The 15,114-nt window shown below is 39.3% G+C and overlaps 1 protein-coding gene across 1 annotated transcript; it reads right to left on the minus strand.

Moving 5' to 3' along the window:
• Positions 1–1,019: 1,019 nt before the first annotated feature.
• Positions 1,020–14,914, minus strand: akip1 (A kinase (PRKA) interacting protein 1). Its single transcript, XM_039748347.1, has 5 exons — positions 14,807–14,914; positions 14,406–14,597; positions 9,569–9,646; positions 8,812–8,931; positions 1,020–2,458 (listed from the first exon to the last, which is right to left on the minus strand). The coding sequence occupies exons 2-5, from the start codon at positions 14,583–14,585 to the stop codon at positions 2,321–2,323; spliced, it is 516 nt and encodes a 171-aa protein (XP_039604281.1). The 5' UTR covers positions 14,586–14,597; positions 14,807–14,914; the 3' UTR covers positions 1,020–2,320.
• Between the last annotated feature and the right edge of the window lie 200 nt (positions 14,915–15,114).

Below are 15,114 nucleotides of genomic sequence, written 5' to 3' on the forward strand. Positions count from 1 at the left end.
GAACCTACACGTTTACTGCAGTTGATCGGTGCTGGTTTTATTAAATGTATAAAATATATGATGTCCTCAGCCTGCCTATGAATTGGGAAAACCCACCTTCATTACTTGTGTGAGGTGACTTAATAATGTTGTTTAATAATTTATGCAAATATTAATATAAAACTCTCACTTAACTCATTAAGACACCTGACTTGCTCAAGAAAGATAATACAAATTGGAGATATATATTCATTTGAATACAAACATTACAGGTAAACTTCTTAAACCTGAAGCTAAACTAGAATTGACATTCTGTCACAATGATTCATTTTTGAGCTAATTTCAATATTTTCATTAAAAATACTCTTCGTACGCAGACCATTGCTCTGAACAGTGACATGCAGTATGTGTCTTTGGTGGCCAACAGTGATATCTGAATATAGGAAGCAAAATGAAATACTAAAATACTATATGAATACTTTGTTCAAGATTATACTGTAAATATTTGTAAATCTACAAGCTTAGCATCTCAGATCATCATGCATCTCTCCATTTTCTGAAGTCGCTTATCATAGTCAGGGCTGAGTGAACAGCACATAAGAAGCACAACTCTGTTCATTTTTTGCTAAACATTAAATCACTATTGTTAATTTGTGATACTAGCCTTCTCATCAGTAGGTTGTCAGAAGCAGGAGCCTATCCAGGTGGCATCAGGCTCACTTCAAGAAGCAGCACCAAAGCAGAGACTTGTCAATGGAAGGCCAGTTAAGAGCTGACGTTCCAGATGATAGGTGTGTCTCTAGAACGTGGGGGGAAACAAATCATGAGGTGGGTAAATAAATGCAAATCTCTTATTGTGATGGTAACAAAGTACAAAACAATTTTTAACACAGGCAACAGCATTTTTACCTTTGAGTAGAAGGGCTATCACAATTAAGCTTTGAAAAACTAGCAAGAGTAATAATTCTTTCAACAAAATAAATAGAAATAATGATTAGGAACGGTTTTCCAAAACCAAAAAAACAAAAAAAGACCAGGCATTGGAATTATCACTACATACATTTAATAGTAATTTCAAATATTTACAAGCCATCTAAGAAAATATTTAATTACTAGAACTTCATTCTGACTTAGGAAACTTACTGTTCACTGCAAGATATATTGTATAGTATATTTGATAACATTACTGTAATTTTTCTTTGAATGATTTTTGCTTTACAGTATATCACAAAAAATGCTCCCTGTATCACAAAAGTCCTTTGGAACATGTGGTAGAAGTTGAATTCTTCACTGCGTCCCTTTCAATAATTCAGCAGAAATGAGCCTGTAAGCTTTAGAAGAAAAGGCCTTAAGAAAGAGGAATCTCTTCTGGGGTAACAACAGGGTAATAAAAGAGTTTCAAAGGCCTATCCTGTTATTCTGCGGTTAGATTTATACTTATTGAGCTTCAGACTAATGAAATTATTTATTTAAACATTAATTTTCTATGCCCATTATGAACAGCTGCTTAACCTTGCTTTTCTATGTTCTTAGTATGTTAACTAATAAAGAACAGTAACCCGATCACTGGCAAAAAACATAAAACACAAAACATATTGATAAAAACATCACAATACTCCTACTTTACTGAAGAGAAATTGTGTTTGGTAGGAAATGGTGCTATACATACATTCTGATTGGATTACCAATAATGGAAAGAAAGAAACCAATAAGATATTAATTTAAAAAGAAAGATTTCAGCTGTGCTTACTGTAAACCAGCAGCACGAGTTTCACTGATCAGCTGCTTTTCTACACTGAAGTGTTCAAAGATGCAACCATAACATCCAGTTCACAGGGTCTCACAATGTATCCAACACTCCAATCCTTGGACTTACAAAATAGTGTTTTTTAAATAACACAAATATTTTAAGAAAAAATTGTAATTTATTAAAATAAATCAATATTGCTGCATAAAAGTTTGAAAACAGTTTTGTAAAAAAATACATTTTCATGTTTTACACAAACAAAAATACTAATTGTCAATTTAGATTAACATGAATCAAAATGAATTAATTATTTTGACACAGAGTGCATAAGAAGCAACATACTGTCAGGAAGTATTTACAGTAGAAGATTTCCTGCACAATGGCACAAATAAAATTGCATAAAATACATTTATTGCACATACATAAAAAAGACTTTTAAACTTAACAAAAATTCACAAACACAATTTTGCAAATAATTTCTGCACAATTAATACTGATCAGGTGCAAAAAGAAATTTATTACAGACAGTGAAATAATTAAAGAAAGTAATTATTAATTGCCACAGACCCACTTAAGCCATACTAAAACAGTATTTTAAACAGAGAAAGAAATGTCTACGCTCTCCCCTGCGTCGATTCTGACAACCCTTGTCTGTTTTTCAGCATTGGCAGGACAAGCTGTGATACTGTAGGTACCCGGAGCCACTTCAAAGCACAAATCTTCTGGTGGTCGCTGACCCAGGAGAAAAGAATCAGGGGGAAAAAAGTTAACTTTTGTAAAAAGAAACAAAGCTCGAAAAAAAAACAGACACACACACACAACAAAAACAAAACACTATACAACTCTGAGAGAGGTAGAGGTAATTCAATGTGTTAACGGAAAGAGTTCAATCTGTATTCTGTGATTATAATCACCCAGTGCAGCTATGTGCTTATCAGCACTATTACAGGCTACAAACACCAAACAAAGTGATGATACATCAAGTACTGTGGCCGACCAGGTTGTTTACTTATGTTGAGTTTTCTAAATGCATTGTAAATATTACAACATTCCTGTAATTTTTCAATAATGTAAAACAGAATGAACAAACAATACTTCCTCTCTCTAAGACAGATTTAGCATGCGATACAAGATTAAGAGGTGCAATTAATTATTTCTAAATATTTAAGTATGAATTCTATCTGTACAAAAATAAGCAAAAAGTAAGACTTTATATATTTATATGCATAGGAAACAAAGGTGGAATCTTTACAAAATTTGGTGGTGACTAAAGAGTGTGGAATTCCATACCAGATAAACTCAAGAAGGAGCCAGGGGTGGGGGGCACCAAGTACATTTTGGAACAAAACAAAGCCTACAGTCCTCCTTTGTAGAAAATGGGCAATCTGTGCAAAATTCAGCAGAGATGGGATCAATGGCTTGTATTTGCACACTGAGCAACACACACATACTGTACACACTGTATACTTAAGGTCACATATATATACATGTATATACACATATATATACACGTATGTATGTATGTATGTATGTATGTATGTGTATGTATATATATATATATATATATATATATATATATATATATATATATATATATATATATATATATATATATATATATATATATATATATATATATATATATATATATATATATACACACACACACACACACATACACACATATATACATATATACATATAAACATATCTACATATACACATATCTACACATACATATATCTATATATAAACTGCTCAAAAAAATTAAAGGAACACTTTGAAAACACATCAGATCTCAATGGGAAAAAGAAATCCTCCTGGATATCTATACTGATATAGACTGGGTAATGTGTTAGGAACGAAAGGATGCCACATCGTTTGATGGAAATGAAAATGATCAACCTACAGAGCCCTGAATTCAAAGACACCCCAAAAATCAGAGTAAAAAAATTATGTGGCAGGCTAGTCCATTTTGCCAAAATTTAATTGCAGCAACTCAAAATTGTACGCAGCACTTTGTATGGCCCCTGTGTTCTTGTATACATGCCTGACAACATCGGTGCATGCTTCTAATGAGATGACAGATGGTGTTGTGGGGGATCTCCTCCCAGATCTGGACCAGGGCATCACTGAGCTCCTGGACAGTCTGAGGTGCAACCTGGTGGCATTGGATGGACCAAAACATAATGTCCCAGAGGTGTTCTATTGGATTTAGGTCAGGAAAGTGTGGTGGCCAGTCAATGGTATCAATTCCTTCATCCTCCAGGAACTGCCTGCATACTCTCACCACATGAGGCCAGGAATTGTCGTGCACCAGGAGCCACTGTACCAGCATAGGGTCTGACAATGGGTCCAAGGATTTCATCCTGATACCTAATGGCACCCAAGGTGCCTTTCTCAAGCCTGTAGCGGTCTGTGTGACCCTCCATGGATATGCCTTCCCAGACAATCATTAACCCACCACCAAACTGCTCATGCTGAATGATGTTACAGGCAGCATAATGTTCTCCATGGCTTCTCCAGACCCTTTCACTTCTGTCACGTGCTCAGGGTGAACCTGCTCTCATCTGTAAAAAGCACAGGGCACCAGTGGTGCATCTGCCAATTCTGGTATTCTATGGCGAATGCCAATCGAGCTGCATGCTGCTGGGCAGTGAGCTCAGGGCCCATTAGAGGACATGGGGCCCTTGGGTCACCCTCATGAAGTCTTTCTGGTTGTTTGGTCAGAGACATTCACACCAGTGGCCTGCTGGAGGTCATTTTGTAGGGCTCTGGCAGTGCTCATCCTGTTCCTCCTTGCCCAAAGGAGCAGATACTGGTCCTGCTGATGGGTTATGGACCTTCTATGGCCCTCTCCAGCTCTCCTAGAGTAACTGCTTGTCTCCTAGAATCTCCTCCATGCCCTTGAGACTGTGCAGGAGACACAGCAAACCTTCTGGCAATGACACATATTGATGTGCCATCCTGGAGAAGTTGGACTACCTGTGCAACCTCTGTAGGGTCCAGGTATCGCCTCATGCTACCAGTAGTGACACTGACTGTAGCCAAATGCAAAACTAGTGAAGAAACAGTCAGAAAAGATGAGGAGGGAAAATGTCAGTGGCCTCCACCTGTTAAACCATTCCTGTTTTGGGGTCATCTCATTGTTGCCCCTCTAGTGCATCTGTTGTTAATTTCATTACCACAGCAGCTGAAACTGATTAACAACCCCCTCTGCTACTTAACTGACCAGATTAATATCCCATAAGTTTCATTGACTTTATGCTATACTCTGATTAAAAAGTGTTCCTTTAATTCTTTTGAGCAGTATATATATATATATATATATATATATATATATATATATATATATATATATATATATATACACACATATATATGTATGTATATGTGTATATATATATATATGTGTGTATATATATATGTGTATATATATATGTGTGTATATATATATATATGTGTGTGTATATATATATATATATTATACTGGTACAGTGCATTGCCGCACCCACTACATGATAAAACAACTCGGGACCCCGGTTTGCAGCCCAGTCCCAACCTTCACAAATGACCCTCTATCTGCTGCAGCCAGGTGTTAAGTGGCGGCCCCTTGCCCAGGTCCAGCCACATGGGTCCCCAACAATGAGGATCTTACGAGCCGGATCACCTTCGGGGAAACGCGCCACATGGCTGTAGTGACATAACTGACGCTCCTTCACAATGCAGGTAATGTGCTTCATTTGGGACTCCATGAGCAACCTCTCATTCGACACAAAGTCAAACCAATGATAGCCAAGGATTTTCCGGAGAGAAACAGTACCAAAAGGAGTCCAGTCTTTGTCTCAGGTCACTCGATAGCATCCATGTCTCACGACCATATAGCAAGACAGGAAGCTCCTGGACTCTAAATACTTGGACCTTCGACCTTTTACATAGATATCGGGAGCGCCACACACCCTTTTCCAGCGACCTCATGACCCCCCATGCTCTCTCAATCCATCTACTGACTTCATAGGAAGAATCACCAGAGATATGAATGTCACTGCCAAGGTAAGTAAACCTCTCAAAAAGGTCAACACTCTCTCAGCAGACAGACACACTGCTGATGGCTGTGCTCAAGAGATCATTAAAGGCCTGGATCTTGGATTTTATCCCTGGACACTCGCAACCCCAGACACTCAGACTCCTCACTCAGTCTCTCAAGTGCCCCGATTAGAGCCTCCATTGACTCCGCAAAGATCATAGCATCGTCAGCAAAGTCAAGATCCGTGAATCTTTCTTCACCAACAGATGCCCCAGAGCCGCTGGACCCCACGACCTTGCCCAACACCCAGGCCATACAAGCATTGAACAGATTAGGAGCAAGAACACAACCCTGATGAACCCCAGAATCAACTGGGAAAAACGCAGAGGTCCTGCCTCCACTCTGCACAGCACTTACAGTACCAGTGTACAGGCCGGCCAAACCCTTGGGATGTCCCACAGGGCATCTCGAACGCTTTGCGAAAATTGACAAAGGCTGCAAAGAAACTCTGCCGATATTCGTGTTTGCAGTCCATGAGAAACCTCAGTGCCAGGATGCAGTTGATGGCAGACTTCTTAGGCGTAAAACCAGACTGTTCTGGTCACTGGTAGGTGAGCAAGTGATCATGGATCCTATTGACGACGACCCTAGCAAAGACCTTACCCGGCACTGAGAGCAGGGTTATCCCCCTGTAGTTGCCTCAAACCAGGCGATCACCCTTCCCTTTCCAGATAGGGACGACATGTCCAATTTTCCAGTCTGCCAAATGGAGGCAAAGATTGCTTGCAATGCCAGGAGGACAGCCTTACCACCAGCCTGGAGAAGTTCACCCTGCAGCCTTTCCCCCCTTCAGCTGGTTCACCACCTGTGCAATCTCAGGGAGATTGGGTGGTTCACAGCTAGAGGATCAGCCTCAAGAACCGTGGACACAGAGATATCCAATGTCTTACCCGGAAGATCAGCTTTGAACAACTGCTCAAAGTAGCCAGCCCAGCGGGTCACAACTGCAGTGTCACCCGTAAGGACTGTTCCATCAGCCACCCTGACTGCAACTCTCCAAGGAACAGATTCAGATGTGCGTAATGCTTCAATTCCTCTGTAAGCAGGACATGGGTCGCTAGACCACAGATGGTGTGTCACTTGCTCACAGATTCCTCTATGAAACACCTCTTTATCTGCCCTCAGAGATCTTGTAGCCGTCCTTCTCTGTTCCCGGTACAGACCCGAGTTGCCATTGAGCCGTGTGCTGCGACTCCTCTCGATGATATCCAGGGTGCCCTGCGAGATGAAACACCTCCTTCTGTGAGCACCCATAACACCAACACAACCCTCAGGAACCTTCAGGGTCTTGTCATGGAAGGTCTCCCACATCACATTAGGATCGGCAGACGTACCCAAATCTGCACGTTCCTCACACAAACTGCGTGCCTGTATATCCTCATGGTATTTAGAAGTTACTTCAATATTTAAAAAGTGTGTTGGATGTTAAAACTTGTACAAAGTGCTGCTGTTTGCTGTTCGGACGCATTCCCTCCAGGACTCATGCTACAATCAACCAGCAGATGCAGCTATTGTTTGTGTTTTGGGCACTCCCTATTACCTTCATTTAACTGCTCTTGTCTCTCATACAAGGGCACCCAAAGAAAACAAAATTTCACTGAGTTCATTAACTTACAGCTTTATTACACATGTACATCTTTTTTTAGCTGCTGCTGGATTCAGTGTCTCCACTCATGCAAGTAGCATGAATGTGTTTTGGTTTGGGTCAGGCATTGTGATGTAAGTTTCTTGGTAACACTGTACAACTTGTGTATCTCAAAATTTGTTTAAGCATCACAATAACTATCTTCATAAAGTAGAAGCTTGTCTGACTCAATCAGTAAATATACATACTGTACATCTTTTAATACAACACAAAACCTATTTTAAAACTGTGTTTCCATTACAGGTTATAATAACCAATTTTAAAATGAAAAATTGACAGTTCATAATTTGTAACAGATTTGTTCAGATTATATTATGCGTAACAAGCTTTCCAGGTCAGGTGCCATACCTTCATAAACAAGATTTGAAGCCAAAAGATGGGCAGAAACGATATGATAAATCGACTTAACCACTGTTTATTAGGCACTAAGCATATCTGTAAGAAGCGCTTAAGCTTATATCTTTCAAATATGTCAACACAGGGCTTCTCAAACATTTCATATTTTGGGGGACTAAATAAGCATTTCCTTACACCAAAGACCTCTTTCTCGCTCTCTCTTCAACCTTGAAAGAATCTGCCTGAACTAAATTATAAACCATATACAGTATATATAAATTGCTGATGAGAAGTTTTTTGAGTCAATTTTTTTTCTAAAAGATGTGTAAGTATGATATCGCAGTTGCAACATTCCAAGGATAAAAGCAGAGTGAAGTGTACTTCCTTATCATCCCGTTGCCTAAAGTCATTAAGTTTGTATCTGCCCTGCTAAACCTGTACATTCCTGAAGAAATTGTTTGTGATCTATTGGAGAATGATAAACACTAGTATCCTTATGGTGTACGTCTTGTCTACAATTAAGAGCACTCAAGGTCAGACTGAAAATTCAAACGCCACTATCAAGTCCAAAATAATAAAGAAAAGGGATTTAATGGCACACAAAGGAATAACAATTCAGATGGTACACCCGTGCTTCACTTGCTGATCTTGCATCTTTCCCCTTTCACAGATTTATACTGGGGAGTACCAAATAATTGTCCTCCTTAGCAGCTTTTCAAGTTTGGCACACTGCCCTTAGATTTTCAATCTGTTGTACTGGTAGCATAACCTGCTGGTGAATCTGGGTGTTGCTACCCTTGAACTTCAGACAGCTTGGTTTTCAGTTTTTAGTGGGCTTCACCAAATCAAATGACATGTACCTGGCATTGTTAAAAACGTGACATAAAGCAGAAGAAACAAAATTACTGTATTCAGGGCATGAGCTTTAAAACCTCCACTGTGATGGAGAGCAGCTTATAAGACAAAACAGAGCACAACAGTGTCATTACATCTATCCTCTGACTTTAACCGACTTACCTTTTTGAGGAAAACATCAGATTTAGATGAAGCAGGACCACAGTTCTCTGAATGGTAGCGACATAGGTGATTGGCTTCATATTTATTGTAATAACACTCCGGGACAGATCTGTAATAGGTCTGTTAAAAGAAGCAATTTGTATTCTGTCAATGTATTACTAGATCTTAGGCAAGCAATATGCATCTCTGAAATAACGAAAGGAATTAGCAAGCAAAGTCATATACACATCATTGTAACTTAATGTGATCCATCATACAAGCAGCAGGCTTTTGTATTGTGGGAGTCAATGAAAGGAAATATAAGAACATGCAAATGATTGATAGAGAGATAGAGAGAGAGATACTTTATTAATCCCAAGGGTAAATTCACATTCTCCAGCAGCAGCATACCGATAAAAAACAATATTAAAGAGTGATAAAAATGCAGGTATAAACCGACAATAACTTTGTATAATGTTAACGTTTACCCCCCACCGGGTGGAATTGAAGAGTCGCATAGTGTGGGGGAGGAACGATCTCCTCAGTCTGTCAGTGGGAACCAGAGAAGAAAACCTAGAGAGACACTGGATTGTGTGCCATAAATATATGACTGTAACACTACCCACTGGCTCACCTGTTTGCAATTCTGTTAATGTTCAGGGCCCTTATTTTTTCACATAAACCCTTGAAACACAGCAATAGACCTCTTACTAATAGACCCATCAAGAAAAAACATACATTATGTACAGTAAACACTGATCTGTAAAGTTCAGCTTACCTTGCATTGTTTGCTTGCATTGGCCATTAAATTCAAAATCGTATCAAAGGCATCATCAACTTTCTGAGAAACATTTTCCTGTAGAAACAAAAGGCATCAGTCACTCTGCACTGTCTGTCTGGCCCACAGGCTAATGGAACACTTCACTTAAAATCTAAAAGTCGTATCTCTCTTTTCTTAGTTTGAAGAATGCAGGTGGATGACTCTTGTTCCTTAGTTTGCAGTCGCATCTTAAAAAGGAAAGCAAGCGTTCAAATGTGTTTACATGTTAAAGTCTCCACACACCAACTTCAAAAATCACACTCATTAGCAAAATAAGCCCACTTCGATATCTATAATGTGCATAGTGTTATTTGTGAACATTGTTCAGTTTGTATTATATAAAATCCACTCTCTCTGTGAAAGCTTTTGAATAGATCATGCTTTCATGGTATACACTGAATGACAGTTTCCCAAGACACTAAAATACATAGTAAACATTTTGCAGTCACGTGTCACTGATCACTGCGGTGGGCTGGCGCCCTGACCGGGGTTTGTTTCCTGCCTTGCGTCCGGTGTTGGCTGGGATCGGCTCCAGCAGACCCCCGTGACCCTGTAGTTGGGATATAACGGGTTGGATAATGAATGGATGTCACTGATCAGGTCCTTCAAGAAACTGCTTGTAAAAAGAGGTGAAGCCTCCTTTCAGGGAAAACTCTTCATCTTGTTTTCTGGGTTCTCTTAAATACCGAGCAATTCTGCTATATGTCATTTACACTGCCTAATCTTTACACCAACTGTAAATGTAACTGTTTAGCAATTATTTTACCATTTAATAAAAAACAAACATGTTTTGCGGAGTATGAAAGCAAATGTGTTATCAAAATACACAAAAAACAAATTTCATGCATATGAAAAAATAGAAAACACCAGCCTGAATAAACGGCGCATACACACAAATGATACAAGTGGATTAAAGAAGAAAAATATTTGTTTTTCACAAATTTTAAATCAACAGTAACAACTGAACTCCAACCCCCTTTAAATGAAATATGAAACATTGTCAAGACCCATCTATTTGATGAAACAACCTACTCTTATTTAGAGCAGGGGTCGCCAACTCCGGTCCTGGAGGACCACCGTGGCTGCAGGTTTTCATTCTAACCCTTTTCTTAATTAGTGACCTGTTTTTGCTGCTAATTAACTTCTTTTGAATTCATTTTAATTGACTTGCTCTTGAAGACCCAGACCCCTTATTTGTTTCTTTCTCCTTAATTAGCAGCCAAACAATAATGAGATACAAAATGAGCCAAAACATGACCAGCAAACTGTGTCCGTCATACAATATCTGAAACTAAAGAAAGATGGAGGTCTCAGAAATGTCGATCTGCTCAGGTCCCCAAAACAAGAGAACATCAACAGGTTCAGAAATGTCTGCTAATGCACCACGAGAGCAGCAACAAGCCACACAATTAAAGAACGGGTTTAATTAACATCAAGAATCGGCAGCTCATTAAGCAGCTGGTTGGAGTGAAATTGGTTGGCGTTTGATGCCCTGACTTAGTTGGCTCACTCATGTCACATTTCATTTCTGTTTGGGTGCCATTTAAGGAAAGAAATGAAGCAATTCAAAGGAACAATGAAGAAATTCAGTGGATCAAATCTTAAAAAAACAATTCAATTAAAATGAATGGAAATGGAGTTAATTAGCAGCAGAAACAGGACACTCGTTAAAAAAAAAAAAAAAAGGGGTCAGAATGAAAATCTGCCGCCACGGGGGTCCTCCAGGACCGGACTTGGTGACCCCTGATTTAGAGTCATGCGAGTTACACTGAGTACAAGGCAGGAACCAGTCACAGAGAAGGTGCCAATCAGTCACAGGGCACACTCACACCAGCACTTAGTCGCTTGGACCAATTTAGAGTTGCCAGCCAACATAAAACAAGTGTTTGATGAAAGCTGAGCACAAATGGAGAAATAAAAATTCCACACAAGTTGTGACTGAACCAGCATTTGAACCCATGCTGAAGGTATAAAGCAGCAGTACTAACTACTGTGCCACCAGAACACACTATTAAGAAAGGACAAATTAATTTTCCCCTTCATGCAGTATCTGGTTATTCTGATGCTATCAGCTTCATCAGGGCTGGTGCACAGTTTGGTGTAACAAAGATGGGCATCTGTACATTTTAAATTTTACAGCAAAATAATTTCACTAGGTTTCTTTGAAACTAATAAGTATTTGGCTCCTTATTTTTTCTGTCCTCTAGAATTGCACTTTGAGAGTGTTACAGGGTAAGAAACCCAGTGCTATTTTAGCTTATCGAATTGTTTCCTCACCAAAAATAAAAATAAATTATTTGTTTGCATCAAAATGACAGAAGGGTGGCAGAGTAATAGCACTGCTGCATCGCAAAGAAGAGACCAAGGTTCAAGTCTAGGTGCTCCCTGTATGGAGTTGGCATGTTCTCCCCGTGTCTGAGTGGGTTTCCTCTGAGTACGCCAATTTCCTCCCACAGTCCACAGACATGCAAGTTAGGCAGACTGGTGATGCTAAATTGGCCCGGATGTGTTTATTCACCCCAAGAAAGGCTGGCACTCTGCCCTAAGCATTGTTCCTGCCTTGTGCCCATTACTTGCTAGGATGCGCTCCAGCTTCACCACAACCCTGCTCTGCAGAAATGGGTTTAGGAAATAGAGGGGAAAAATGACAGAAACTAAAATGGAACAAAGCTTTCATAATGGGTGAAATGTACACTGGTAACTGGTAGGAGATGTGGTTGCATCACACAATTATGGTCACACCAAAAAATCCCTAAATTGGGGGTCCTCAATCATGGTCCCGGAGGGCCGCAGTGACTGCAGGTTTTCCTTTCAATTAGTTTCCTAATTAGAAGACAGTACTTGCTGGTAATGAAAGTTGGTCTTTAACTGTTTGGCTTATTCGTGCCTTCATTCGTCCAAGAGAAACTGTCATCGCACTGTAGAGTGTCGTTCTCTGAGAACATTCTCCACGTGTTTTGTGGACCAGAACAGATTTCAACTTAATGGTCCTTCCAGTTCCGCTCTCATTTAAACACTCTTCTAACACAGTAAGTTCATGGTGCATACTCATAGGTTTAAAAGGAAGCGTGGTGAGCTGGAGAGCTGTTGGTTTATTGGTTATCTGCATTTCATTTTTAACTAATGGCTGGTTAAGAAAACAGGCAACAATTAAAACTTAAAAGTAACTGCAAAAAACTAAAATAGGCAATTGAGGGTTCTGAATTATAACAGACAAGGTAAATAAAATTAAGCCACAAAAACATTAGCAGTAAATACATTTCTAATTAAGAATTTGGTTAAAGTGAAAACCTGCAGCCATAACAGACCTCCAGGACTGTAACGGAGGACCTTTGACCTACAATGTAACTAAAATTTATCTTTGATGAATGAGAGCACTAACAAGGCAGAGAGTTAAATACCAAATTTCATTATCAGTAAGGACTGAGTTCTAATTCAGAAGCTGGCTGAAATGAAAACCGTCCTCCAGGACCGTGACTGAGGATCCCTGCCTAAATGTTGTAGAAATGAACATACAGCAATGAGGAACAAGATATTGTTTTCTTTAGTCGCAAAATTATTTTTCCCAATTTGATTACCAATAATCTGCCGACATGCTATAACAACAACATTTATTTATATAGCACATTTTCATACAAACAGTAGCTCAAAGTGCTTTACATAATAAAGAATAGAAAAATAAGAGACAATAAGAAAACAAAATAAGTCAACATTAATTAACATAGAATAAGAGTAAGGTCCAATGGCCGGGGGGGCAGAAAAAACAAAAAAAAAACTCCAGACGGCTGGAGAAAAAAATAAAATCTGTAGGGATACCAGACCATTAGACCACCCAGTCCCCTTTGGGCAATCTACCTCACATAAATGAAACAGTCCTCTTTGTATTTAGGGTTCTCACGGAAGGGCTCAAGTTAAATAACAGTTGGCTACTAACAGTCACAGTACTAACAAATCCTAAAAAGAGAGACACCAAACAGATATACTGTAGTACAACTGAAGTTCTTTATGGTGTTAAACTCACGGGAGCACAGTGGGTGTGCCGACTACTCACAGATTAAGCGTTACCCAGATGTCAGTGTGGAGTTTGCATGTTCTCCCCAGGCCTGTCGTTTTCTTTTTCCTTCCACGTCCCTAAAGACCTGCAGGTTATGTTACCTGGCAGTTTCAAACTGACACCAGTTTTAAATGTGAATATGCATGTGTGTGTGTGTGTGTGTGTGTGTGTGACTGAGTGGGCCTTGGTGAAGGATATTTGACAGTAAGACAAATAATGTAGCGGAGGGTGTTTCAGCATTTCACACAATTAAACAATACTAAACAGTTTCCAGTCAATGTAAATCCTAATTGATTAAAAGGATATGTGTGTATTGTGAAGACCATGGGAAAAAACTTGAATCTTCTTTCATTGCGTTTCAAACTACCCAACTAATTTCATGGTGCATACTCAACTAATATTGTCCATTTTTAGAACCAATAAGACTTGTTAAAAGGAAAAAAAAAACTTTATAATTTTGTTTTTCCTTTCTTGCGATTATGAAGCAGAAAAGGCAACCCTGAAACTGTTTAAACAGATCACTAAACAATGCAAGGTTTAAATTGATCCATTTTTTTTTGTTTTAAATTACACAAGGTAATAACGATTCGTAACTTCTACATGTGTCAATCACTCACCCACCCACATCCTTTTTTCGATAAGCAACGCTACAGATAAGTCAAAGTTTAATTTGGTAAGCAGTAGTACAGTGTCTACAGTTTATCAGTACTAATTTAAGAGTAGACACGAAGTTTTAACTACCTTGTAGTGTTCGCACGTGTCCCTTGTTGCTCTTAGCTTAGCCGCGTGTACTTTCGGACCCTCCGAAGGTCCGCGCGCCGGCCATCTGACACTCCTCCGCTGTGCCCGCTCCAGCACTTCCAAACTCAGCTGGGCCGAGCGTTCTAGCGAGCGCTCCATCAGGACTCTCCTGTTATTCATCACTTTACACAACTGAAAAGAAATTTACAAAAAAAAACATAGCTGACTATTCAGTCATTATCACAACCATCCTAATATCAAGCTTAATGTCTGCTCGTAACCTTAACCTTACACAACTTTGAAATGAAGTGATCCTACGTAAGCAAGGATTTTACAACCCTTGGCACGAACTGTTGTGGAAAAAATAAAACATGTCATCAAAAGAATATTTCTGTACTCACGTTGAGTAATAAGTAAAACCGCTACCACAGAAGATAAAAAGCGAAGAAGCAAATCCCCGCTAAAAAACACCGGACAGCCGGACTTTACAGAAGGAAACGCAATGATCTCTGGGTAATGTAGTCTCTCGACCTCAGCGAGCGCGGAAAAAAAAAAAAGAAAGAAAGATAGGAAGAATGGAAGGAAAGAAAGAAAGAACAATCTTAATCTTATGATCAGGCGCAAGGCAAAAAGCAGATGTGATGAGACATCCGCTGGGCAGCGAGAACAAAGATATCCAAAATGATCATTTACTTGCTACCGACACTTT

This window comes from Polypterus senegalus, chromosome 1, assembly GCF_016835505.1.
Source record: "Polypterus senegalus isolate Bchr_013 chromosome 1, ASM1683550v1, whole genome shotgun sequence".
Lineage (NCBI taxonomy): Eukaryota > Metazoa > Chordata > Cladistia > Polypteriformes > Polypteridae > Polypterus > Polypterus senegalus.

What these genes read in the sequence shown, in the direction of transcription:
- akip1 (XM_039748347.1), bottom strand. Translation starts at nt 14,585, where the DNA reads ATGAATAACAGGAGAGTCCTGATGGAGCGCTCGCTAGAACGCTCGGCC. An exon ending in ACACGTGCGAACACTACAAG is followed by an intron (nt 9,647 to 14,405) that starts GTAGTTAAAACT and finishes TTGTTTCTACAG; the next exon opens with GAAAATGTTTCTCAGAAAGT. An exon ending in ATGCAAGCAAACAATGCAAG is followed by an intron (nt 8,932 to 9,568) that starts GTAAGCTGAACT and finishes TTCTTTTAACAG; the next exon opens with ACCTATTACAGATCTGTCCC.